General features: G+C 37.4%; 2 protein-coding genes across 8 annotated transcripts in view; one reads left to right on the top strand and one right to left on the bottom strand.

The window, feature by feature from the left end:
- ttyh3a (tweety family member 3a) overlaps window positions 1-12,789 on the top strand; it is a 120,248-nt gene extending 107,459 nt beyond the window's left edge. For 2 of the 6 annotated variants that reach the window (XM_049475514.1, XM_049475515.1), the window contains one exon: window positions 8,221-12,789. In XM_049475514.1, coding sequence (XP_049331471.1) covers window positions 8,221-8,236 — 16 coding nt within the window. In that variant the 3' untranslated portion in view covers window positions 8,237-12,789. Of the gene's footprint in view, window positions 1-619; window positions 827-2,375; window positions 2,452-8,220 lie in introns of all 6 variants that reach the window. The other 4 variants (XM_049475511.1, XM_049475510.1, XM_049475512.1 and 1 more) reach the window with 4 other exon arrangements.
- The window catches only part of chst12a (carbohydrate (chondroitin 4) sulfotransferase 12a), a 458,541-nt gene that overhangs the window by 186,129 nt on the left and 247,668 nt on the right, over window positions 1-24,744 (bottom strand). The gene's annotated exons all lie outside the window — the stretch shown is intronic.

Below are 24,744 nucleotides of genomic sequence, written 5' to 3'. Positions count from 1 at the left end.
ATTATTTTTTTTAGAAATCTGCTGCTACTAAAGCATTTTGATATTTGATTTTTTTTATATTTTATCATATTCAAATATGATAAATATTGTGTATTGTTAACATTTTTTAAACATCTTGATACACTATCTAGACCATATTGTACAGCCCTATTGCTATATGCAAGCTAATGCTACTGTGCATCACTTGAGATGTGATTTTGCTAGCCAGTTAAAGCAGTTGTATTAAGCCAGTTTTTTTTTTGTTTGGTTAATCTTCCTTTTTTGAGGATGGTCAAGAAAGCAATGGTCAGCCAATACAGTGCATTATAATTAGGATTATTTTCAATTTTTCTGTTGAAAGACCTAATTCAGAAGAATCCAGTGATGTTCCAGTGAAAATATTTAAAATTACAGACCATATAGTGCTCTAAACATGTTTATTTACCACAGATCGTGATAGAGGTGATTTTTTAAAACTCCATTTATTTATGTGAGTGCCAAATTGGTTGAAAATAAGGATTACAGAATGATGCATGATTTCAGTGGTCTGTAGTCTTCCAAACAGAGCTAGGATTTGTTTATGTTCAGTCTTGATGAAGAAGCCTCCTCTATAGTCCACACCATCTGCCCTATGCATTAGCTTCAGGCCCCCGGAGAGGCCTGGCCGCCCCAGTGAACTAGGCACTGCTGGCCCGCAGCAGCTGCTCCCCTCCAGCTATGGCCCCGCACGCAGGAGAGGAGGTGAGCTACCAGCAGGGGGAGCCAGAGCTCAGACTCACAGAGTGAACGCAACCCACACAGAGATAGAAAGAGACCATTTGCCTACAACTCCTCTCTGCTCTGGCAGGTTTGCCTTCCTCTTCCTCTGAGTTTTGTGCCATGCCAAATCTAACACATCTGACCTCCAAAAGGGCTTTGATTAACGTCAACTAACGAACTAGGTGAGATTTTCTGTAGGGAATGGGCATGAGTAATTAAACTAATACAGTACTTATTACATGATTACCTGTAGGACTATTAAATATATCATGAGCTATAAGAACAGTGGGTCCTCACAGATAATGTTCAGACACTGCCTTTTTTAAATTCTTCCAAACATGCTATCTTCTTCTGAAGAGCACTTTTCATTGTTTGCATTAAGGTTAAATAAACATAAGCCTTTTCTGTTGAGTGGCCACAGAAGAGCCACAAGCCACTGAACAATTACAATTTAGCCTTCTCTCTAGTCCAGTGGAACCCAAATTATTTTCCTGTAGTAGCTCTTTAACAGCTCAGTCATTTAATAAGAGTCCTTCAAGTTCAAGTGGGTGTATTGCAGCTGAAAAACACAAAAATGTGGAGGGCAGGGAGGTTTTCCATGAGCAAAATGGTTTCCTTCAAAAGCTGCCTTAAACTGTATTTCAACACCCAGACTATATATAGTCATTTTCATGCAAACAACTCAAGATGTTCCAAAATAATTTCAATTCCATTGAAATATAAGTAGTTTTTATGTGAAAGCAACTATTATTATTATAGTTTATATTGGTTTATTACTTATTTTCAACTCTCCCTCTCAAATTTTCAATGACAATCAAATGCATTATCCCACCCATGTAGAAATCTATAACATGCATGCATTGTAGCTACTGCATAGCCACCCTATACCGAAGTCCACTTCCCCAGAAATGTAGACCTCAATAACTGTCACTTTGAATAAAAGTGTCAGCTAAGTGCCATAAATGTAAAATGTAAATTTAATACAGCGTCTTAGAAACCCCATTGCCAGACTAATTGTCAGTGTTTGTCATATAATTGCTGAATGACTCACTAGACTAGACTCACTAACTCACAGATGCTGTCTAAAGGCTCACAGCCACATAAGCCACTTGTACAGGAGACAGTGTAAACTGTGTTGTTTTGACGCAGAAGCATAAATCAACCTTAAGTAGCTCCCTTCCTCTTTAAAAGCAGTGTCTGAACATTACCTTCCAGGACTCATACTTTGTTCTACAGGGCTTATTTTTAAATCACTTAATAATTGATTGCACGTTTGCTTTTTATGTTTGAGTACCCAAAACTCCTCACACAATTACTCAGATGCCCATTACTAGATAGATCTCAGGAAGGATGCTAATAATAATAACCAACACTGAACTAGAGCAGCTTTAATTCACTGTGCACTTATATATACATACTTATATACTAAGACATTCATGGGACTGGCCTATTATCCAGATTCATAACTGCATCATTTTTATAAAAAAAAAAAAAGCTAAGGGTAGTTTAGTTCCATCTACTTTAGTTAATATTAATGTAGTGATATTAATACAGTAAAGTAATAGTCCTAAGAGTGCTGCATTCTGGTGGGTGTGTTATGTGCGTGCTGATGCATGTGTCCCTCCTTCGTCACACAGGACACAGAATGCAAACTTCCAGAACCCCCGCTGTGAGAACACTCCTCTCATTGGGAGAGAGTCACCCCCTCCCTCTGTAAGTGTCTGACTTACTTAACACTCCTCAGTGAATGACTACACACGCACCCACACACATGCACCTACACACACTACAAACACACACACACTCCACAGAGTCATTTTGACAGCCATTTCGTGGGTAGACTCACCTCATTCTCAGACTGCACTCCGGCGTAGGTGTAGATGATGCTCTCTTTTCCTTTTTTCTTTCCCTGGTTCCCACACTGTACTTCATTCACTTCTTCACACAGCGAGAAGGAAGGGGCAGGGTGATACCATTCAGATCAAGTCCATCTGTGTGGGTTAGGAAGCTGAAAAGTCTGTTTTACAGAATGTTCGGGACAAGCTGGCTGTCAGGCAGATTAAAGGCAGATGCACACTGGATGCACCGTGTAATAAAGCACTTAAGTGCAAGCATCATAATGGATGATTTGTTTAAATAAAAAATGTTAAGGTGAAGCAAACTTTTGAGCATTTGAGACCTTCCAACAAATAACCATAAACAACCAATTTTTCAGTTTTGTGGGAAATCTTTTACTTTGTTTGATATAGTAAGTAATATATTATTATTTTAAAGCAGCAGTCTTTTTAATTGAAAGCAGTAATATTTGAGTGATTATGGGATAAAATACTCTAATAAAGGTTATCAATGTGCTTCTGCAACGGTCTCTGCAAAGCCAGTACATATTCCTTCTAACTTCAGTGATTTTAGAGGAGTTTTTTTAGCCTGAGAGCTGAACAGCTACTGCTAACATGAAGATATCAGAATGGCAAACTTAAGCAACTGTTTATCTGCTCTTTTACACATCAGTAAATTAAAGATGAAAAGCTAAAAGAGAGTTTTTGCTAACATTATCAAATTTATCTGCTTTCAAAGACGACTGCGCCACAATTAATTTTTTAAAAGGAAATGTAGGAAATAAATAAATAAACTTCATAAATAAAAAAATCGAAATAAAGCACAATGTTTTTTACTGTAAGAAAGTCCAAATTATTATTATTTTTTTTATTTCTCCCAAAAGCGAAAAATGTTTGACCTATAATATTTCGAATGACTCATTTCATGGAGAGTGTAAGTTTAGTTTGTTAATCAGCTTCTCCTTATCCATCACACACATGGTATATATATTTTTTTGTCAGTAAGCTGTACAAAGTCAGTCTAATCCAAATTATAAATTATTTTAAAATATGATAATTATTACATTTCATGGAAATCATAATTTTTTGTGGTATACATTTTGTTTTTAATTTAATGTAATAATTAAATATGCTTTGTGGCATGACGTGTTGTGCGGAGGAATTACAGCTCAGAGTCCATGAATCTGTGCCAATTTTGTTTTTTTTTATATAATTTTTGGATGACTGTGTGGTGCTGTGTTGTGCTGCATGGCACTTCCAGTGTGCAATCACCTTTATAATCTGGTGGGATCATGCAAACGGGGCTTGTTAGACCTTTTGTTTTGGATTTGGTTTGTCCAAAACTGGCAGTTCCTCAGTTGAAGAATGATCTATTCCTGATGTCCTGTCAGGACGATGGCCTTGCTGTTTTAAGTGGACCACCATTAACACTGTAACTGTGTGCTGTCGCGTGCCCCCCACCCCACAACTCCACAACCTCTTCCGTACTGTGCATGTCCCCCTTCAGCCCTTATGGCTGTGTCTGTGAATGGAGATGGACGCTGCCATATATATCTACTCTACACTCTCTTGTCGTTGTGTTTTTTTTTTCCCTCCGCTGCGCAGTCGTATCAGACTGGCACGGATGCTCCCCAACAGCGTGGCTGGCAGTTAAAGGCCTCGGAACGCTCCCACTCAGTTTGGTAACCGCCGCTGCCCGTTTCACCAGGTACTGAACATGCCTGACCTCCACATACTGGCCTGTCCTTCTCCCTCAAACTGTCCCTCAAACTTAACGAGACTGAAATGAGACTGTGTTAAGTCACTCCTACCTCCACAAGCTCCACAAGCTGTGCTCCCGTCCTCTGGTGTTGTGTGTAGTGGTGTTCCTTCCATCACCTGTGGGTAACACTGTAGCCCTCTCTGGTCCTCCTCTCCACTCCTGTTATCAGTAGAGAGACAGAAGGTGTTGCTTTGTGTGAGAAGAGGTTTGTGTATCATGTCTTGTGGTAGAGTGGAGGTGTGTTTTCTTCTTAGCTGGGTAGTAAGTAAGCAGTGGTTGTTAAGATGCTCCATACACAGGTTTTGATTTAAACATAGCAAAGAAAGTTAGGAATTTTTGTGTTTGATGATTTTTTTTTAAATGGTGCCACATTTGTAAGAAACTTGCATTTCCAAATGAGTCAATGGCAAAATAAGCTGTTAGGCAATGACAGAGATAATTTGGCATTTTCATTTTTCATAGGCACAACCCACATACTCAGCTCTACTGCTCATTACACAAATGCGGTAAAAGATTAATTAACAGGCTTTCCAACTGTATTAGATTTATTGCCAAATTTCCTTACTTTTTGTGCTATGTTTAGTATTAGTATTAATAGTACTGTGTTCTTGTGAGTAGCAGTGGCAGTGTGAGTGAATCCATTAGTAGTCCATTTATTATAATTTATTTTATAATCCCTTGTGTTCATAATTTACGTTCCCACTACATGACTTTCATAGTTGTCAGATCATTGTGATCTTCACACTATACTTCTTGTGTCTTGTAATTAGGATCTTTTATTGGTAGTGGATTGAACACTACACAACTGATGTTGAACAGCAGAAAAGGCTGAGAAAACTAGTAGGGGGACCACGGTCCGAGTCCGGACCCAGATGTTGCCCTAAGCAGACTCGAACTGGTGAAGTATTGAAAACTAGTTTATTTCAACAGGGTTTATTTTAAGAGGTGAAATTTTCCTAGCCATTACAGATGCGGCTTCACAGTGTAAAAAATAAAAAAAAAACCTCACAGATGAATTGTGTGCATTCTAAGTAAAGTGTGGTGCACACAGGAGGTACAGCGTGCTCTATAAAATCAGTGATTGCAGAACCCTACTTTTCAGCGAAACAGAAACAGGCAGTTCAAACTGAACTAAACACTTATTTGAAGAGCAGACACACCAACTCTAATCTGAACTGACCAATTAACTCTTTTATATAAGTATGAGAATATGCCTGACACTGTTTCAGCCCAGATTTACAGAAAACTTACACTGCACTTTTTATTTACCCATTTACTTCTTAATCACTTTAGATGTTATTTTTTTTCCAAAGGCACAGTGTAGAAAGCTGGGCCACATTATCTGCCTTTACCGCCCATTGATCCACTAAAAGTTCCTAAATTGAGCTACAGTGCTTACTCCTGTAAATCCTCAGTTTAAAAGGCTTGGGATCCTCCTCTTTGTCTCCAGGGGCTATTGGCTGCAGCCAAACAGACAGTGGTGTTTTTTTCTGTATTGTTTTTTTTTTTTTTTATGGCAGAAGCTTTTGTTTACCAAAGCATCTCCTCCCACACTATCCATTTTCTCACTGAGTGTGTATGTATAAATATAAATGTATGTGTTAATGTCTGCACAAATTCACAATTTTTTAAGAACATGACACAGAATCTTAATCATTGTCACACTGAAGCAATGTCTGAAACTGTGCTTTGTTCACTATTCTATACACACTGAAATTAAGATTAAATAGGAGTTACATACAAATATAATAGTTGTGAATAGTTCTTAAGTTGGGCAGATGTTTAACATTCCTCGATCCACAGTGTCATGTGTGATGTGGAATATGTCATAGAAAGCTAATAGTACCATCTTCACAGTAGACAATGAAGTTGATGGTAATAAACGTGACTGGCGGTGTCTGACTATACATGTGTACATGTGAACACACAAGCGTATTGACAGAAATCACATCCACAAAATGCACAGGTCAGTGAAGCATTCTTTAGCTTCCATGGGACGTTAGGGCAAACGTCACAGGATATTATACTAGTGCCTGTCCCATTATGTTTGGCATGTCAGTATATCATAGTTGTGAGTGCTATGAATAGATCAGGCCCTGATGTGTCGTATTGTGTTTATGACTGCATGTACATTCACGGCTTTTAGCTGACTCTCTTATCCAGAGCAACTTACATGGTTATTCCCATCGCAGAATTGGGCCATTGAAGTGTTAGGAGTCTTGGCCAGGGACTTTACTAGTGTAGCACAGCATATTCACCTAAATTGAGAATTTAAATCTAGTCTCCCACACAATGTGTTGTAGTAGCTAACTGGCACAAAGTGGTATTATCCAGTACGCCACAACTACTGTATTATATTATTCACTGTTGGTTATTTTGAGTTAATTGACGTTAGCTTTGTTATATTCACATACCCTATGATGAAAGTGAGCTTATGTAGTCCGTCTCAACTGCAGGCGTGTTTGATCCTGACCCAATTTCAGTGCAGCACTGCGGCAGAAATCATGTTTCCTTTAGAAGGCTGTTGAAATGATTCTGGGTCTTTTAATGCTGGAGCTGAGAGCTTTTTTAAAACACTGGCTCAATGCTCACGCATCACTTTTGGATGTAGTAGTGCATGACCGATTATTGATTTGTACTACAGTTTCTTTGTATAACCACATAAGAGCTGGGACTTTTGGTTGATTGCAGAGAACTGCAATGAATTATTTGATATTAAGATTTTTTTAACTGTTTTGTCCAGATGGTACAATCAATTTTTTTTTCTTTTTAAATCAATGGTAGTCCCAAAGTCAAATCTAACCCAAAAAGGGACCCAATATAGTGCAAAATACAGCTCTGAAAAATATTACAAGACCACTTCAGTTTTTGAATAAGTTTCTCTGATGTTGCTATTTATAGGTGTATGTTAGAGTAAAATGAACATTGTTGTTTTATTCTATAAACTACAGACAACATTTATCCTAAATTCCAAATAAAAATATCGTAATTTAGAGCATTTATTTGCAGAAAATGAAAAATGGTTGAAATAACAAAAAAGATGCAGAGCTTTCAGACCTTAAGTGAAATCTTTTCAAATTTGATGTAAATATATTTTTTACTGTTTACATTGTTGTAAGAATATTACAATATTATTCAATGATATGCTAGCATATTTCTAACTTTTTGTTTTAAGGTGATACTTATTATTTTATTTATTACACTGGCAGATACTTGTGCTTAGATACAAGCGTTTGTTCCTATATCTTGAATTAACAACATTTTCTAGTAGAAAAACCCTTTTCATTAGTTATATTTTAAAACAATTACAAGTAAGTTTGACTGTAGATATCATATAATAATACTACTGTAATCTTAAAATTACATGACATTATTTAGGCTATATTTAGGAAGATTACTCCTTTCTGTATTGTAATTTCTTGCAGTCTCAGAGACTGTTAGTTACTCTCTACTCAAACCTAACTCAGAATATTTGGTCAAGACCTTATGACCTTTCAAAAAAATAAAATCAGCTGACTGGACTTTCTGACCAATTACAAGAATTTAAGACAGTGTATTGTCATTCTTTAAACAAAATAAAAGATGATAAAAAAACCTGTGTTGTGCTAAACTCTGACTCCTCTTTTATGTGCAATTGTGTCACACAGCAGTATGGGTACAACGGATTATGCTGGTGATTTCTGTATCTACTTTAACTGTAGATTAACCTTATTTATAAAGAGTAATTGTCTTAAAATGACTGAGATTGTTATGACAAGTATCTCTAAAACCAGTCCAGACCTATTGTGTAATATATTTGCTAAAATGTTGTATATATGTTAATATACAGTAAATGCTGTTGCTTACGCCCACTGTTCACACTGTCCACTCTTTGTCTTTCTGCAGTACACGTCCAGTATGAGGGCCAAGTACCTTGCCAACGCCCGACCAGAACCCAACAACACCTCTGCAGCAGCACATTAAAGAAGCACTGGGTCATCTCCTAATATCACATCCCACTCTTCCACACGTATTTACACACACACAAACAAACACACACTCACAGATGTGCCCCTGTTTCCACGGCCCAAAAAGATCCAGACTTCAAACTCCAACCTTCAGCCTCCAGGACCCACCCAGACTGGCCTCATCCCCCCTCAAGCCCACCCAGCACTGGCTCCTTTTTGATGTGTGTTGGCAGATCCCAGTCAACAATCAACACACAGCACCCACCAACCAACGTCCTCGCCTCCTGAAAACACACTCACTGCTGTTTACAGATGGCTGACCACAGTCCATCCAGAGCCCAGCGGCAGAGCAGTGGGTTACTTTTGACGAGCGCGTGGGTTGGTGTTTGTTTTTGTATACGTATGTATAAATGTGTGGATGTACACATGTACACGTGTGTATTAGTCTGTGCTGCCCTTGCTTTTTTGTGGTGCTGTTGTTGCCAGAGGACCCCTAAAGCCCTGCTGCTGAAAGTACAAGCCAGAGGGGGTGACTGGGGCTCGGTTCACATCACATTCCTATTCCTGCGTAACGTCTGCTGTACTGTTACAACCTCTTAGTCATATATATATATATAGGGATGCACCAAAACTAAGCAAAATGACACCTTTATACTGAACACGTTTTATCTTTTTTTAGTCCCTTTTTTGTTTTTAATATTGCATAAATTTCTCACTCCACTCTCACTGCAGCAAAAAAGTTCTTCTGTCAAAATCATCAAAATTGGATCAAAATTAAACATTTGGACGAATATCCAATATGCTTTCACACAGATATTTATTCATTTATTACTTTAATTATTCATCATTGCACGAATAAAATATACCAGATGTCTTTTTGTTTTGCTTTTCAAAGAAAAAGCAATAACAAAACTATTACTTATTGAACATCCCAGCTGGTTGCCATTTGGATGCGTCATCAAAAATGCCATTTTGGTGTGGTCACGTTTGGTATTAATTATTAATTGCAGTTATCTTTTTCACCAGATTTTTTCTCTTTTCTGGTTGCTTGCAGAATATTTAGTGCATCCTTAATATGTATGCTTATATTAGCGATGCACCAAAATGACCATAAGGGAACAGAATAAAAACATTTTTCCTGAATACCAAACTTTTTTTTACAGGTTTTCATTATTTTGCCACTTCTTTCATTGTTGCAGAAATTAAATTACCTAAAAATATTTTGTCTTGCTTTTTAAAGAAAAAGCAATTACAAAACTATTATATATTAAACACTGACCATTTTGTATGGATTTGGATGATTTAAGCATGTCATAATTGCACTGTATACTGTTGTATTCTGTCTTTTCACTTACTTGGCCCAAAAAAAGTTTTGGTTTATCCCTTATATATGTGGTTTCTTATTTCTGACATGCGCCGGTGACGTCCCTCAGACTCCACAGCAGGCAGCAGGTATCTGTGTGCTCTTAGGGGTCGAGTCAAAAAAGCTGACGTCAACTTTTTTTGCAATACTCTCTACGAATTGCCAGACTGGTGTGAACAAAGTGTGTTTTTAACTTCACTGATGCAGTGGTGCTAGATATCCTAACGAAATCTGAAACCTGAGAAGAATACTGCCATTCTGTATGTTTTTGTGGAAAGGGAAAAATATAGTAGCAATAGTGAGCTTTGGTGGGGGTGAAGAGCGGGCTTGGGTTTTAGCTGTAGTTTAACCTTTCAGTGTCAGCTCTGATTTAGGCTGGGTTAGCGTTGATATAAAGCGTTTGTGGCCAACTTTGGAAAGCCCCTGTTTATGTATGTATGTTTGTCCTTCTTGTTTTCCACCACACGGACTGCAAACGACTATAAACGACCTCTCTGAGGTCTCTGGCATGGGCCAGATGAGGCCAAGATGGTCGTCTTCTTCACCCATGCTGGAATACTGGCAACAACACTGGTGGAAAGCCTCCAGATAAGAGTTGAACTCAGCTGTGTTGGATTACATGACCACAAACTGGCATATAATTTCAGTTCAGAGTGCTATTTGTACTTTGTGCTATTCAGCTGAATCCACTTATCTGACATATCTTACCCACTGGAAGGCAAGCTCAAGATAGCCTCAGCCAGTGTTGAACTTTGAGCTGAGCTGGATCTTGACTGCATTCATCGTATCTTCTCTGGGGACCACACTTAAAATGTGATATTTTGCTCTTCTTACATGTCTCTGCCTACGGAAATAACAGGTCTATGGGTTATCTATGGATTGTTACATTTGTCTTGCATGCTTGCAGATGTTCTCCCTCTTTAGGAGGGTTTGTCCATGAAAAACGTGTCACCACTGTTGTTTAAAAGAAAAAAGAAAAAAAAAGAAAAAGAGTATTAAACAATGAAGCGTACTTGAGAACTACTCTGTACTGTACTGTACACCAACTATGAACTGAAGGCCAGACTCACAGACTGCTGAGTAAGCTTGGACACAGACGTAAAGACTCTATGCTGTCCAGGTTTGGATTTCTTTCCTCCTCTGTGAAGCAGTATGGACTCAAGGAGGTGAAAAAACACGTCAACTATCCAATATCTCCAGGCCCACAAAGCAAGCAAGCTCTCCACAACACCAGGGCACCATTGCATAAGATCATGGTCCAAACCTTGAAGGAGTACAGATCTTGGAGATTTTGGAACCTTGGATCGCCAAGGTCGCATCTATCTAGTAGTAGTAATTATTATGCCATTTCTTGACCGTATCTTTTCCTGGATCAGCCCTTCTATTTCCGACATGCTCTTTACATATATATTCATATACAGATGAACTTCTGGTTGCAATCCTCAGACCAGACAACATCTGGTCCAAGGAGAACGTGCCATATGTAAAATATAGGAAGTGAGCGCCAACCCTTCAGAAGACCCCAGAAGAGGTCCCATACACAATTATGCACACACATAATGCTATAGGAGGCACTAGCACAGCGGTTCTCAATGTTTTTAAAAACCAAGTACCACCCGTGTTCAAAGAATAAAGCTTCCATGTTTTCCTGGTCAATGCTGTGTACCTCTCAGAAAGCTTGAGACAATTGTGAGACATTGTAGTGAAATACAGTGTCTACATTGCATCCTCTTGAACCATTGGCTATTTAGCTATTAATTCTGAAGCAGAAATATTGTGAATTGTACCATTCGACAGGGCCTATGAAACTGTTAAAAGCAAGTACAGAACTGTAGTTACAAGAGTGAAAATCTGAAGTTTGGGCTTAAATACAGATTTAATACTTCGGGATGCTATGCATACCACCAGCTTAAGAACCACTGCACTAGTCTATATCTCTCCTCTGCCCTGCTCTAGCCTCACACTGATGAAGGCAGCTAGGATGGCGATCTCCAGCAGTGAGCAAGAACTGAACAAATCCAATAAGTAGTCCCTGCTACAGACCATCGCCATCCAAGCTGCCTTGAATTTACTTCCCAAGAATCCCAGAACTGCAGTTTCAACAGCAGTGTGGTGTGCATATTGTGAAAAGACAAAGCTAGCAGAGCTAACAAAGCTTATGTTCCTGGAGGTCCTGAGGTTGTGGTTCCTCAGGAGAGAACATGTTAATAGGGAAAACTGTCAAAGGGAAAATATAGGACTCGAACTTAAAGACTTCTTAAGGAAAAAAAGCCTGGGTTAATTGTGTCATTATCTCCTAACCTGAACATCTCGCTTTCTGGACTGTGTGACCTTCGTTGATTTCCTTCTCTGAGGCATGGTGACCTTTCAATGTGGAGTGTGAAGTGTTCTCGTGTGCTACTGATGCTTGCATTGGGTTTCTTGATGGATGCTTTTATCGCGATCAAACACCGAGGCGAGGTTCCTCGACTGTGCCAACAACCAAACCATGACTCTTCGACTCTTCTTCCTCGTAATCTTTTAAATGTTTCACATCTTTTAAATGGGCCTTTTTTTGTACATTCACACAGCTCTGCCTGGCCTGAGCGACCAAACTACTCACCTGTGAACATGAGCCCAATGTTTTACGAATTGTACTTTTTTCGTTTTTCTATGTGAATGACCATTTGTTAGTGAGGCAATATATATTTTTTGTTTTTTGTTTCTGTTTCTACATCAGCATACTCTTAATATCGTATTGCTATACCGACCAATGTATATACCATATATAATACGAAAAGATGCAAAATGAATAAAAAATGGCTTCAAGTGTCAAGGACATTGAATTTGCAATACCATAGTGCGAACTGTCTCACTTCTCATCTCATTTTATTTTTAACTTTTTTTTTTTTCAATTTCTAGTCTTTGGCAGGTTTTTAGGATGATTAGTAAGCACAAAAGATGATCTTTTGTCTCAAGTGAATAAATGAGTTTGGTAGCTCATTGAATTGTTTTGATAAAACTTCACTGTAGAATTCCTTCTTTGACTTTGTTTTATTATTTTACTTTTTTGCATTTACTAAAAAATCTGTACATGTTAAACCTGTGGTTTTATTGAGCTTGAACTCAGTGTTTTCAGATTAAAGTACATTAACTGATGACCCATTCACTCTCTCAGACTTTGGGATGTTAATTTCTGTCTTTCTTTGTGATAAATTGTCGAATTTTATATACAAATTAAACAACCAAGTAGTAGTTACAAAAAAAGCAATTAATTATAATTTATACAGCAACATTTTTTGTATTCGGAGCTCAGATTTTATACTAATAACCAGTTTAAACATTTCATTATCAAATCTAGATCCAGATATGATTTAAAAATATATATACTCATATGTAAATTTGTCAGATACTTTATGCCTCTGATTTAAGAATAAATATTTTGAATCTTAGATCTGTTGGACAAAATGTCTGACTTTTACTTGTGTGATATGCAATTTCTTAGCTAGCCACTGAGTGTCAGTACAGCACTGTTAAAGTGAACACAAAAAAACACTGGCGGAGATAAAGCTGATGATATCCAGATTCAGTTCATTATAATGTTCCTGTTTGTGGATGGCAGCTTGTTCTTTTGGCAGAACTTATGCCGCAGCTTTTTTGGTTCACATTCATTAAACTTTAAAGACTTTAGATTTTTAGAATTGATTATAATCAATTGTAACAAATATTCAGTCATGCAAACAAACTCCAAAATTGAATTTAAAATTGGAATTTGACACTGTAAAGAACAACTGAGTCAGATTATAATAAAATAAAATAACAATGATGATATAAACATGCCTCTGTCTCCTCGAAGATAAAGAACACAAGAGTGAAAATATATTCCATTATCTATTCCTCCAGTCTGTGTCCAAGTTGTGTACTGCACATTAATACTATAGGCCATAGCTTTACTAGTTTTAATAGTGTAGGTTTACATAAAAATATCAATGTGTCATTCTATTTTCTACTAACAGGACATGATGAACAAGCACCACTGCTGCTGCACTTGCATCGCTATCTGCTGAGTATGTGTCGTGGATGACTGTACATAACTTTGACAGTTTAATCTAAGATCCATAATATAAACGAGCTAGTTATTAGTATGAATTTGGGTGTATTTATTCAGTGTATTTACGGAAAATAATCCTAAGTATGTCTGTTAAATGGATCCACATTCAGCCACACTAACTCAACCTCACCTTCAGTAACACTGTGTACCAATTGTACAAACTGTTATATTAATGGTTTTCATTTTTTTGAGCCTAAAATGAGAGACAAAAATGAAAAAGTACTCTTTGATGTGCATCTTGATAAATTCACAGAGAACATGAGCACTTATCATAGAAACGAGGCAAGCAATTTCACCAAGACATAATGAATTTGGAACACCGTTATCAAAGAAAGGATAATGAGAACATGATGGGAGACTGTATTTGGGAACTGATTTGATTTGTAGTATAGTCGTAAATCTGGGAAAGCACTTACTTTTTTTGTTTGCAATGCATATAATCCACACACTTTTTTTTTTTTTTTTTTTTTGCAATGCATATAATGTTTTGTTGATGGGAAGTATTTTAAAATTGTCATTCTTGATGGGCCAAATTTTCCATGTTTTCTTTGTCTCTAGAACAGCCTGGAAACAAGTGCACACTATCGCATAAAGAAGTGGCCTTCTCTGAGAAATCAATATACAGTGCTATCACAAATCTGGAAGATTTTCTTATTTTGAGCTATTTTCCACAGAATTGATCGAAGTTTATAATAATTGTATATTTGTATTTGAAATGTTGATTGTTTCTAAAACACAAGCACAATCAAAAGTCATGTCTTAACTCAATAAATACAAAAATATCTTCAGTTTTACAAACCAGTAGGTCCACTTGCATTAATATAACCTAAAGCATACAGCAGGCTAGGAATGGACTGTTAACCAAATTCAGCCCTGGACTATTTTTTAGACTAACCCACTACAATTACAGCGACAGCAAGTATTGATTGCACTGATCTTTTGCGGTAGGTGGCTTTTCTGTGATTGGCTAATGGTCATGTGCTTGGGATACTGTTCATCAATAAACAGTTCAATATTAGAATACATTAATCATGCCCTTTTTAGCCCATTTAACCGACCCACAAACAGAGCACTCCACTGGGAATTGGCCTGGTACTCCCTATGCCCAGTCCATCCCTGCAGCAGACTGTAGCAGTGCAGATTGTGGAGCTCTGGATCATCATCTGTTCCCACAGGCCTCCTGCCCAAAGCCATTAGCCATTATGGAGTTTTTTTCTGGGGGAGACACATTATTTACTTAGCCAAAGCTGAGGTGTTAACCTGACAGCCCAGGCCTGCTAATGCTCGAGCAGTGGAAGCATATTTAACCTGTGTTACACTGGATTTTCTTCATCTGAGACCAGGTATGATACACCCTCAGAAAAGTGCAAATCGCAAAAAAAACAACGCACATTATGTTCTCAGCTTAATTACTCAGGAAATCCTTAACACACCAACCCAAACCATATATGGTTAGAAAGGGCGGAACTTACTCTTTCTAAATATGATGACATCCCAGTGTGGTAAAGCATCTACAAGAAACCCACGTAATACATCTAAAAAAAGTGAGATCTCCTTCCCCAACCAATATTATTTACCTTTAGTGCTTCAAACATATTTTTATGATGTTTCAAACCAAATAATATCAGTAAATGACTCAAAAGTGTCCACAGAAAAAGTGTGAAACTACCTGCTTTACTCAAACTAAAGCTAGGTATGTTGTGCGCACTACTTTATATAGTTTTTATTTTACTTGCACATTTTTACTTGTAAGTAGTTAATCTGCACTAAACATTTTTTTATTTATTTAGACTAAAAAGTTTACATTTTTGTGTATAGTTTTCTTTGTGTGTCCTGATCAAAATACTGAAAAGCATAGTAATCTACATGTATCCTAGAGGTGTGATTATCAAGAAAAATAAGTTTGCCCGATGCTCTCCATGTATTAAGTAATAAGCCATGTACTAAACTATCATCAATATTCTTATGCTTTCAACTCATATACACTCTAGTCTAACCATTTTTGAAAAGATATCTTAGGTGTGAATATATTTATATATGTATAGTCTATGCATTCAAAAAAAAAAAAAAAGAATAAAAAAGTGCTTGGTAAAATTTTACCAAAACGTGGCCAGTTCCAGGAAAATATAACAATTCTGCTTCCTTTTACATTTTAAATGATTATATTTTTGAGCAGCCGTATGTCTTCTTGAGTAAAAGAGATCAGTGCATGTGTCTGTCTGATATAATTACTGTGTTATAAGACCTGAAAGAGGAACTGACAAAAACAAAGAAAAAACACACCAAAACAGCGTAAAGTTCAAAGGGTTAACCCGCTTGATCTGATCATGCTGTTTTCTACAGTAGGAATATACACTGATTAGGCATAAACTTTTGACCACCTCCTTGTTTCTACACACATTATCACTTTCACAAATCAGTCCCTAAATTCAGTCTCTCATGTCCTCAACATTCTGTCCTTGGTAACTGTGTTATAAGTTCATTATGTCCTGATGAAAGCGCTCACCTTGCTCCTTTAAATAAGCTTCCATCTTCTCTGTGAATTTATCAAGATGGACATCACACTTTTTCCCTCGTCTTTATAAATTGGTTACAGGCGTAGCAAAATGTGTCTCCCAGATCTTGCAAATTTTTGATTCTACCTAAATTTACTGTATTGTGGTAAACAAGTTCACTTACTCAGCAGAACATTAAAAGAAAAGGTAAGTTTCAGATAATTAACTGATATAGTAGGTACTGCTATGTACACTTCTGGACAGTCCCACAACGTTCTAGACAATTCTGGACAGTTTTCCAGAAGCTTCTCGACGATGATACTCAGTGCAGAATATTTCTTGAATATGGTCTATCCTCTGGGCTCCTGGGCATTAAAAAACATGGTGGAAGGAGACTAATAATAAAGTATACAGAGAAACACATACAGGACTATAGTCTGTTATTATAAAACTACAAACTGCTCCTATAAGCATAGAGGAGCTTATAAAATGGATAATACCTTTGTTTCTTTAAAGAAATTTAAACACGGTTCTGTGGCAACAAAAAGGGTCAAATGACATTTTCAATCAGTGGAATAATGTAGAATATGTAGGGTTCATTTCTGTCTAAAGTTAAGACACCACAACCACACGCTGCAAAAAGACTCTGCCAGAGAAGAGTTTGCTGTGGTACAAATAGATGATTTGACATTTTGAGGAGGAAAACATCTTGTCTTGTTTATATTTGGCTGTTTTTTCCCCCTTAAATTTCTACTTGCTGTAAATATAATCTTTTTTGCATCTCTGGGAAGCAGTTACATTTGGTGGTTTTAGGAAGTAATGATCTGGTTTGAATGACAGATTGTTTCTAGCTACCTGTGTGAGGCAGAGCATGAAGGCTTTCTGGCATAAATCCACTTTTGATAAGGAATATTTGACTACTGATATTTTGGGAATTCAACAACCCTCAGCGGACTCTGTGAGGCTGTATGATGTAACTGCAGTAACACACTTGCTGCAGAGTAGCTGAGCCTACATAAAACAACACAACCCATCCAGCAGTCGTCTATATTCTCTTGTGTAAAACAAAGTCATTATACACAATATGGACAAAAGTATTGGAACACCTGCTCATGTGTCAGTTTTTTTCTGGAATAAAGGAAATTAAACAGAGTTTATCCAGCTGTTTGTTGCAGTAATTGTCCACAAAAAAAAACTTTCTACTAAGATTTTGAACCATTGCTGTAAAAATTTGATTGTACAAGGCACAAGAGCCACCTCATCCCCAACTCCTCAACTTATCCCAAAGGTATTGGATGGAGCGCCATTATTTTTCCAGAGAAGAAAATTCCACTGCTCCACAGCTCCATTCTGATGACTAGCCCACACCTGGCAGTAGGCATAGAGAAAATAGGTTCTTTAAACGTTTACATGCCCCAAAGAGTCCTATTCTATTGGCAGTATGTGTGCCAATATAAGCTGTGCGTGTGTGTATTTGCAAAAGCGTTCATTGTAATGGTTACGTTCCAATTTCAGTGTCAGAAAAAAGCTACAAACTACAAAAATGAAATATATACATCAACTTGCCAAATGTCATGAGACAGGGACACATATGGTGTCCCATGACATTTGCCATGCCCCATGGGGGTTGGCTTGTCTGTTTGCACAGACAGTTCTTCCCAAAAGCCATCAGTGACAATCATTACCATCCACTGCTCTGTCCACTGTGGATGGTAATACCATCTGAGATGTATTCCTGGTACATGTGACAATCTGATTCAAGGAATATTAAATGCACAACCTGCACAACAAAAAAGAATGTCCCATCTATCTGAAACCCATTTTCAGGTCTCATTCGAACACTGTTCCTTCACAATGCCTTGCCATGAGCACACTGGTCAGTCTTTAACCTCTTTCAAAAGGTAACTAACAAACTATACAGGTGTGTGTGTTCTCAAGCCACCTCATGAAATGTATATTGTGTTCGTAATAAAGTCCTCAGTAAGTGTACTGTTAGTTTACAGTGTTTCCAAATTCTGATACTTTAGGTTATGTCTTTCCAGCTAACAGAAAACATAATAAGAGTTTTTTGAAAAGGTTCCAGGAAGGTTAGCCTGTAACATTAGAGAAATAACGCTTCAGATAGGACACCGGATTCGGTAGCTCCTGCAGATTTGATCAAATAAGTTTATAACAGCACCATTTTAAGTGGTCTTTTTTTGAACGTTTACATAAGTGGTGCTTTTGAAGAACGTACTTTTGCACTTCATAATGTCTGACACCAAAGGAAACATGAGAGTAGATACCGCAGTCGACACAGGTATTGCTGCAGCCTCGGACTCGCTTAAGGGTCTAGATAGGCAACGTGATGCATCTGGAAGTGCAGGCTATTTTGGAGGGTGAATAAAGCAGAAATCTTCTCAGAAATCTGTAGCAGTCTTGAAGCAAAACTCTCTGAGGCTATGGGCACTTTACATACTGAACTTAGTATTTAAAGTAGTAAAAAATGATGCGTCACAGCGATGTTAGAATGTTTCTCAAATAACGTTCCCAGCTAGATGAATACTAACATTACGAAAACGTTAAAAGAAACATTTCCAAAATTAAAATATATTAACAGTGAACCTGCAGCAACATTACCAAACGTAGTCTCTAAGATCATCCAAAAAAACTTCACAGATTAAACTAACCAAAAATAGTTTGCTGGGTTGGTTTGCAAATGGTCTAATTTTAGTTGAACCAATAGTGACAGCCTTAATAAAGTCTTGACATGCTTTCCAACCCCATATTTTTTCAAATTAAAGCACCTTTTGAGCTTGTTCGAGCTGGAAGAGGTGATCTGTCTGTGTAAAAGCTATTCTGGCAGAAAAGCTGTAGGGAAATACCAGGCAGAGCAACATTAAGGCAAACATTCATTTAAATTCTAGCGGATGCATGCAGATCACTACAAGCCCTCAGGTTTATGTCTCATTTAAAAGTACAAATACAGCAGCGCTTCAGGAGGCCCTTTGGCAAAAGAATAAAATAAATATGAGATTTTGCGCTCTCCGTCTCTCTGTGCTGTGCTTGCTACAGAGCAAAGGATGTAACTAATTACACTTGTAATCGGATGTTTACATAAACTCATCATGGGCATAAATATCATGGAAATATTATGCTTTTAGTGGTTTCTTTGAACTGTTTTTATTTTTTCTGGTGCAGAATGAGCTACAAGATACAATACAGTGTGTGTGAGTGAGTGTGTGTGTATGTGTGTGTGTGTGTATTATGTTGGCATGAGTGGATCAGAAACAGCAGTGCTGCTGTAGTTTTTAAACCCTGTGTTTGCTTGCTATTAGTCAATCCTACCCAACTGCGCCAACTTGTTTGCTGTTTTCAGATTAGTTGTCACGTCTATTAAAGTGGTGCTGGTAAGACAATGGCAATTAGTGTTTTGTCTGCTTATTTATTTATTTGTGTAGGAGGGGCTAATTTCATAATAATTACAATATATATAATATTTTTAATCCCTATATTTAGTATAACACTAACGAAAAGCAAGTATTACTATTAGGTTGGCCCCTTTTACTCTTAAAGCATTGCAAATAAATATTTTAGATATTGTATATACAGCTCTGGAAAACATAAGAGAGCACTTAAAAATTATACGTTTCTTTGATTTTACCAATTTGAAAACCTTGAATATAACCAAGAGGAAGATGGATGATCACAAGCCATCAAATCAAGCTGAACTGCTTTAATTTTTGCACCAGGAGTAAAGCAGCATAAAGTTATCCAAAAGCAGTGTGTAAGACTTGTGGAGGAGAACATGCCAAGATGAATTAAATTTCACCAAATATTGATTTCTGAACGCGTAAAACTGAACATGAATATGTTTACTTTGCATTACTTGAGGTCTAAAAGCTCTGCATCTTTTTGTTATTTCAGCCATTTCTCATTTTCTGCAGATAAATGCTCTAAAATTTTTATTTGGAATTTGGGAGAAATGTTGTCTGTAGTTTATAGAATAAAACAACAATGTTCATTTAAATCAAACATATATCTATAAAATGCAAAATCAGAGAAACTGATTCAGAAACCAAAGTGGTCTCTTAAAGTTTTTTTCCAAAGCTGTGTAGTATTTACATACAACACATTTATAAACAACACATTTCCACAAATGATTTTTTTGTTTGTTTGTTTGTTTTTTTATCATTAAGACTATTTTACTGATGGGAAAAACTTTCATTTGATGAATTTATGATGAACTTTCCCAAACTCCACTCTTCACTAAAGCAAATATACAGAATTTGCTTGAGCAGGTTCACACAGTCTGGGGATTATAGCCTAAGGCTCGGTTCTCATCTCTGCAGACTCATCAATTAATAAACAATTTTTTGTATCTCAAATTAAGATTCAAGCTAAATGTCTTCAGAGAATTGAAAACAGACCTAAATAAATGACAGAAGAAACCGCCTCTAACCACTAGATGTCAGTGTTTGCTCATGGGACATTCAGTCATGCTGTAATTAACCAGCTGATAGGGGAAAGAGTTATTCTGGCAGATTTCACAGTCCCATGTGTCCAACACTGCCAAATCTAGCCAAAGGCTAAGTGGAGACCACGGCTGACTAATGATTGTGTGTGTGTGTGTGTGTGTGTGAACTGGCCTGGCAAAGCCTGCAATAATTAGATTAAGAGAGAATATTAAAAGTATATACGTGTTGATATAAAAAAATAACGTGTGTAAATGTAATGATGATTATATGCTAGTGATTACAATATTAAAGGACATACATTACAGCTTGGTCTGTATGTCCTACACTCTTTGGTCACCCAAGCTGGTATTTCAGCTAGAGATATTCCTGAGAATCCCTAGCTGTTTGTGGGTGAGCATTATCCTGCCAAAAAAACAGAGCCTGGATTCATCGCTAAACATGATACAGTTCTAGTCTGTAGCAGTCCAGGCTTCTATTTGAAGACACCACTGCAAACAAAGGTGTCTGTCGCTGACTGAGAGATGACCTATGTTGGACAATGCTCACCAAGAGGTACATTACCGGTAAGAAGCCTCTGAGAACCTTTTTAATAAATCAATGTAAAATGACAAAAAAGGTCAGTGCACAAAGGAACCAACTTTCTGCAGTCACTACATCACTACACACCTCCAATCTTTATTTAGATCAGCTCAAGAACAGTAGAGCATAAAGAGCTTCATGGAATAGGTTTCCATGACAGATCACAGCATCACAGCATTACATTACTAAACACAATGCAGGCTGATAAAAGCTGATACTTTTGGCAAAAGCAAATACTTTTGGCATATTTTTGTCTGTGTGTGGTGGGGGACTCCTGCATTGAATGCTAATGTGATTTCTGTAAGAATCACTTGTCTGTTCACATGGACATTTTAAGCGGGACACCATCTGTCACAATCATTACCACCCACTACTCTTTCCAGTATGTGTGATACTGTATTCTATGATGTATTTCCGGTAAGCATGTGACACTATGGATCGAGGAACACAACATAATTGGAAATGGAACATCCCCTAAGGTAACACTTCATGATCGATTAACATATTTGTGTCCCATGAATTTTGCCAGAGGCATGTCAGTGTAATGTGTACTGTTTGTACACTCTACTATAAAACACTTTCACTCAGGAACACTTATACCTCTGTTTCACGGCCAGTAAAGGTTATCTTACCTTAAGAACAACTGCTAAAGATTAAAAAGATTAAAACACGAAAATGTCAAATTCTCTTACACCTGGCTGTTTGTGGGGATACTGTATGGTGGCCTGTTCCTTTACAAGAGACTAGAAACAGCTAAACTAAGAAAGAGAGAGAGAGAGACAGAGAGAGACAGAGAGAGAAAAAGAGAAAGCTGTTTTGTGTTGCTGACCTCAGTGGGGTGAGAGGTCAGTGTCACAAACAGGACAGAGGCCCGCCATAGTACGTTTCCTGTAGACCGCCAGGCAGCTGCTGCCTCCCCAAGGCCTCTGTTTGGTGTGTGTATGTATGTGTGTGTGTGTGTGTGTGTGTGTGTGTGTGTGTAGAAAGGGAAGGCAGTAGACTGCAGGGAAAACAAAGAACGCCTACAAGCACAAATTGAGGAGGAGTACAAAATGGGCCTTCACTACGGCCATTTATCTCCACCCGTCACACTGTACTGTAGATGCATTCATGCCTTTTTTAGCAGGCTTTTCTCAGCCGCCGTCAAAAAGCTCTTTTTGTTATATTGTTGATATGACTTCCATCCGGAATGAACATTCAGAGCATTGGGTTTGTATTAATTATCTCCATGTGAAAAGCTCTTTCTTTGTAAACCTATTGGTCTACACTGAAGCTGCCACACAGCCTAAAATACAACATAAAAGAGCGTTTGAATGCATATTAATTATAAATCAATTCTGATTGAATTAGACGTTCTGCACCAAACAGATGTCAATCCTTTACGACAAAGTACATAATTTCTAGCTTATCTATGCTACTGCCATGTGGCTAATCATCTGCTTATTAAGATTGCTCTGTTCTTTTCTATTGTCTTTGCTTCTCGCATAATCTTAAGAGGAAGAGAGTAGAGCCAAAGTTGTGGACCTTTTAAAAAACTGTGCAAAACATCAGCAAGAGACAGAAAAGTTCAGATCCAGGCTGTGTTTGCTAAAGGACTTCTTTGCTGCGGTTGAAGGCAGAGCGAGTTTATTCAATAAGTTAGGTCGCTAATGTAATGTCACACTGCCTGAGTTTTGGGCAAATTGAATCGGGCAGAGTGCTGCACTGCAGGAGTGCTGAGTGCTGAGTAAAGATGCAGTCAGAATCCTGTTACCCAGTCCATCCAGCCCACAGCCATATTCATGCTGTAAAGAAGTAGTTTTCACATTTCATTTTAAAATAAAAGTTAATGGTGTAAATTTGAAAAGTTTTAGACATGTAAAAACAATTGTTTAAAATAATGTATCTTGATAATAAGCATTATTTTTATTTTTCAAAAAATCTGCCATAACACTAAAACCTGACATTGTAAACTGACATTAAGTGAAAAACAAAGATTATCTGTTTACAACTGCACCTGTCAAAACATGGAACATACACCAATACGTCTAAATTTCATTATATTTGCGCTTTTTATTAACAAATGTCACAGAGCAGCTTTACAAAGATACAGGTCCAAGCCTTTTATGAGTAAGCACCACAGTGATAGTGGCAACTGTGGCAAGGAAAAGCTCTCTCACACTAAAAGGAAGAAACCTTAGGAGGAACCAAGACTCAGTAAGAGGAGCCCATCCTTCTCTGCCACAGGATAAAACTAAAACCAGTATCGTGACAATCATTGGTTGAATGCTGCAGACTAGTTGAATGTTAATGCTGACCATGTGCATCCCTTCATGACCACACTATTCCATCTTCTAATGTCTACATGCAGCCATGCCACAAAACAGAAATCATCACAAACTTGTTTTAAACTTGAAAATGACAATGAGTTCAGTGTTATACAGTAGGACTAATATTCTCAGTCACAGACAATTTTAACCAGATGACTCCGGTCATGATCAATGACTAGGCTAATTCCTGGTAAATGTATGACACTGTAGATTGGGAAATGTAAATTGTCTGCACAAATTCAGTAATTAAATATAATATCCAACCAACACCTACTATCAAACACTATCTTTATGAAATGTTTAATTTGGTGGAAATGTGAATGGTTCAGCAATAAAATACATAAACTGAACTAGCTGTTGAAACATCAAAGCTAACAATTTTCGGTTAGTAGAATGTTTTCTACAGTTCTACAGTTAACTTAAAACATTTAATCTTTCAAGTTTTCTGGATGTTTACAGAACATTATTATTTACAGATTTTAAACATTCTAGTATTGCTGCTTCAAAGGGAACACCTTGCTTCTGGTCTATAAGGCTGCTCTGCAAACTCAGTGAAGAAGGTCTGAGACGCTTGATCTAGTAGAAGGGTATCTGGTTTCTACTGCATAGATAATATGGCAAACAACTGTGGCTTTATTTCAAAAGAAATAAACAGAATAGAACTAGAGCATCTTTTTTATGGTTACTGGAACAAAACACTTTAAAGTTCCTTTAAAAAGGCCATAGACAGCAAAGCAACTGTGGCTTTTGTGCAATAGAAAGTGAATTGTTAAGGGATTGAGGAGCAGTGTGGCAAGATAATGTAGAGTTATGTCTTGTTAAAGTCCTCTTGTCTTGGTCAGTTAGTGAGTAAGAGAACATGGTGTCGTAAATGGAAACTAAAGTGAACAAGAGCTACAAAAGAGGGTGAAGAAAAGGAAACGTAGGCTGTCAGAATGTGCTGTGTGTGTGTGATGTCTTTTAAAAGAACAGTGGGTGTATAAAGTGGAATACTGGAAGGGTGTATGTGTGAGACTGGTGGGGGTGTGTATAGACCTTTAGCAGAAGGATGGGCACAATTTTCCAAACTGCTGTAAAATAGAGCCTAAGAAGGAACATTTTGCTCAGAACAGAACAGCCTGCTGGTGGAAAAGTGTGTTTGAGTGAGGTGAAGAGGTCAGTGGTGCGAG

The sequence above is a fragment of the Astyanax mexicanus genome, chromosome 3, assembly GCF_023375975.1.
Source record: "Astyanax mexicanus isolate ESR-SI-001 chromosome 3, AstMex3_surface, whole genome shotgun sequence".
Lineage (NCBI taxonomy): Eukaryota > Metazoa > Chordata > Actinopteri > Characiformes > Acestrorhamphidae > Astyanax > Astyanax mexicanus.
The sequence above is the reverse complement of the archived record's forward strand: the minus strand, read 5'-3'. Positions and strand labels throughout refer to the sequence as shown.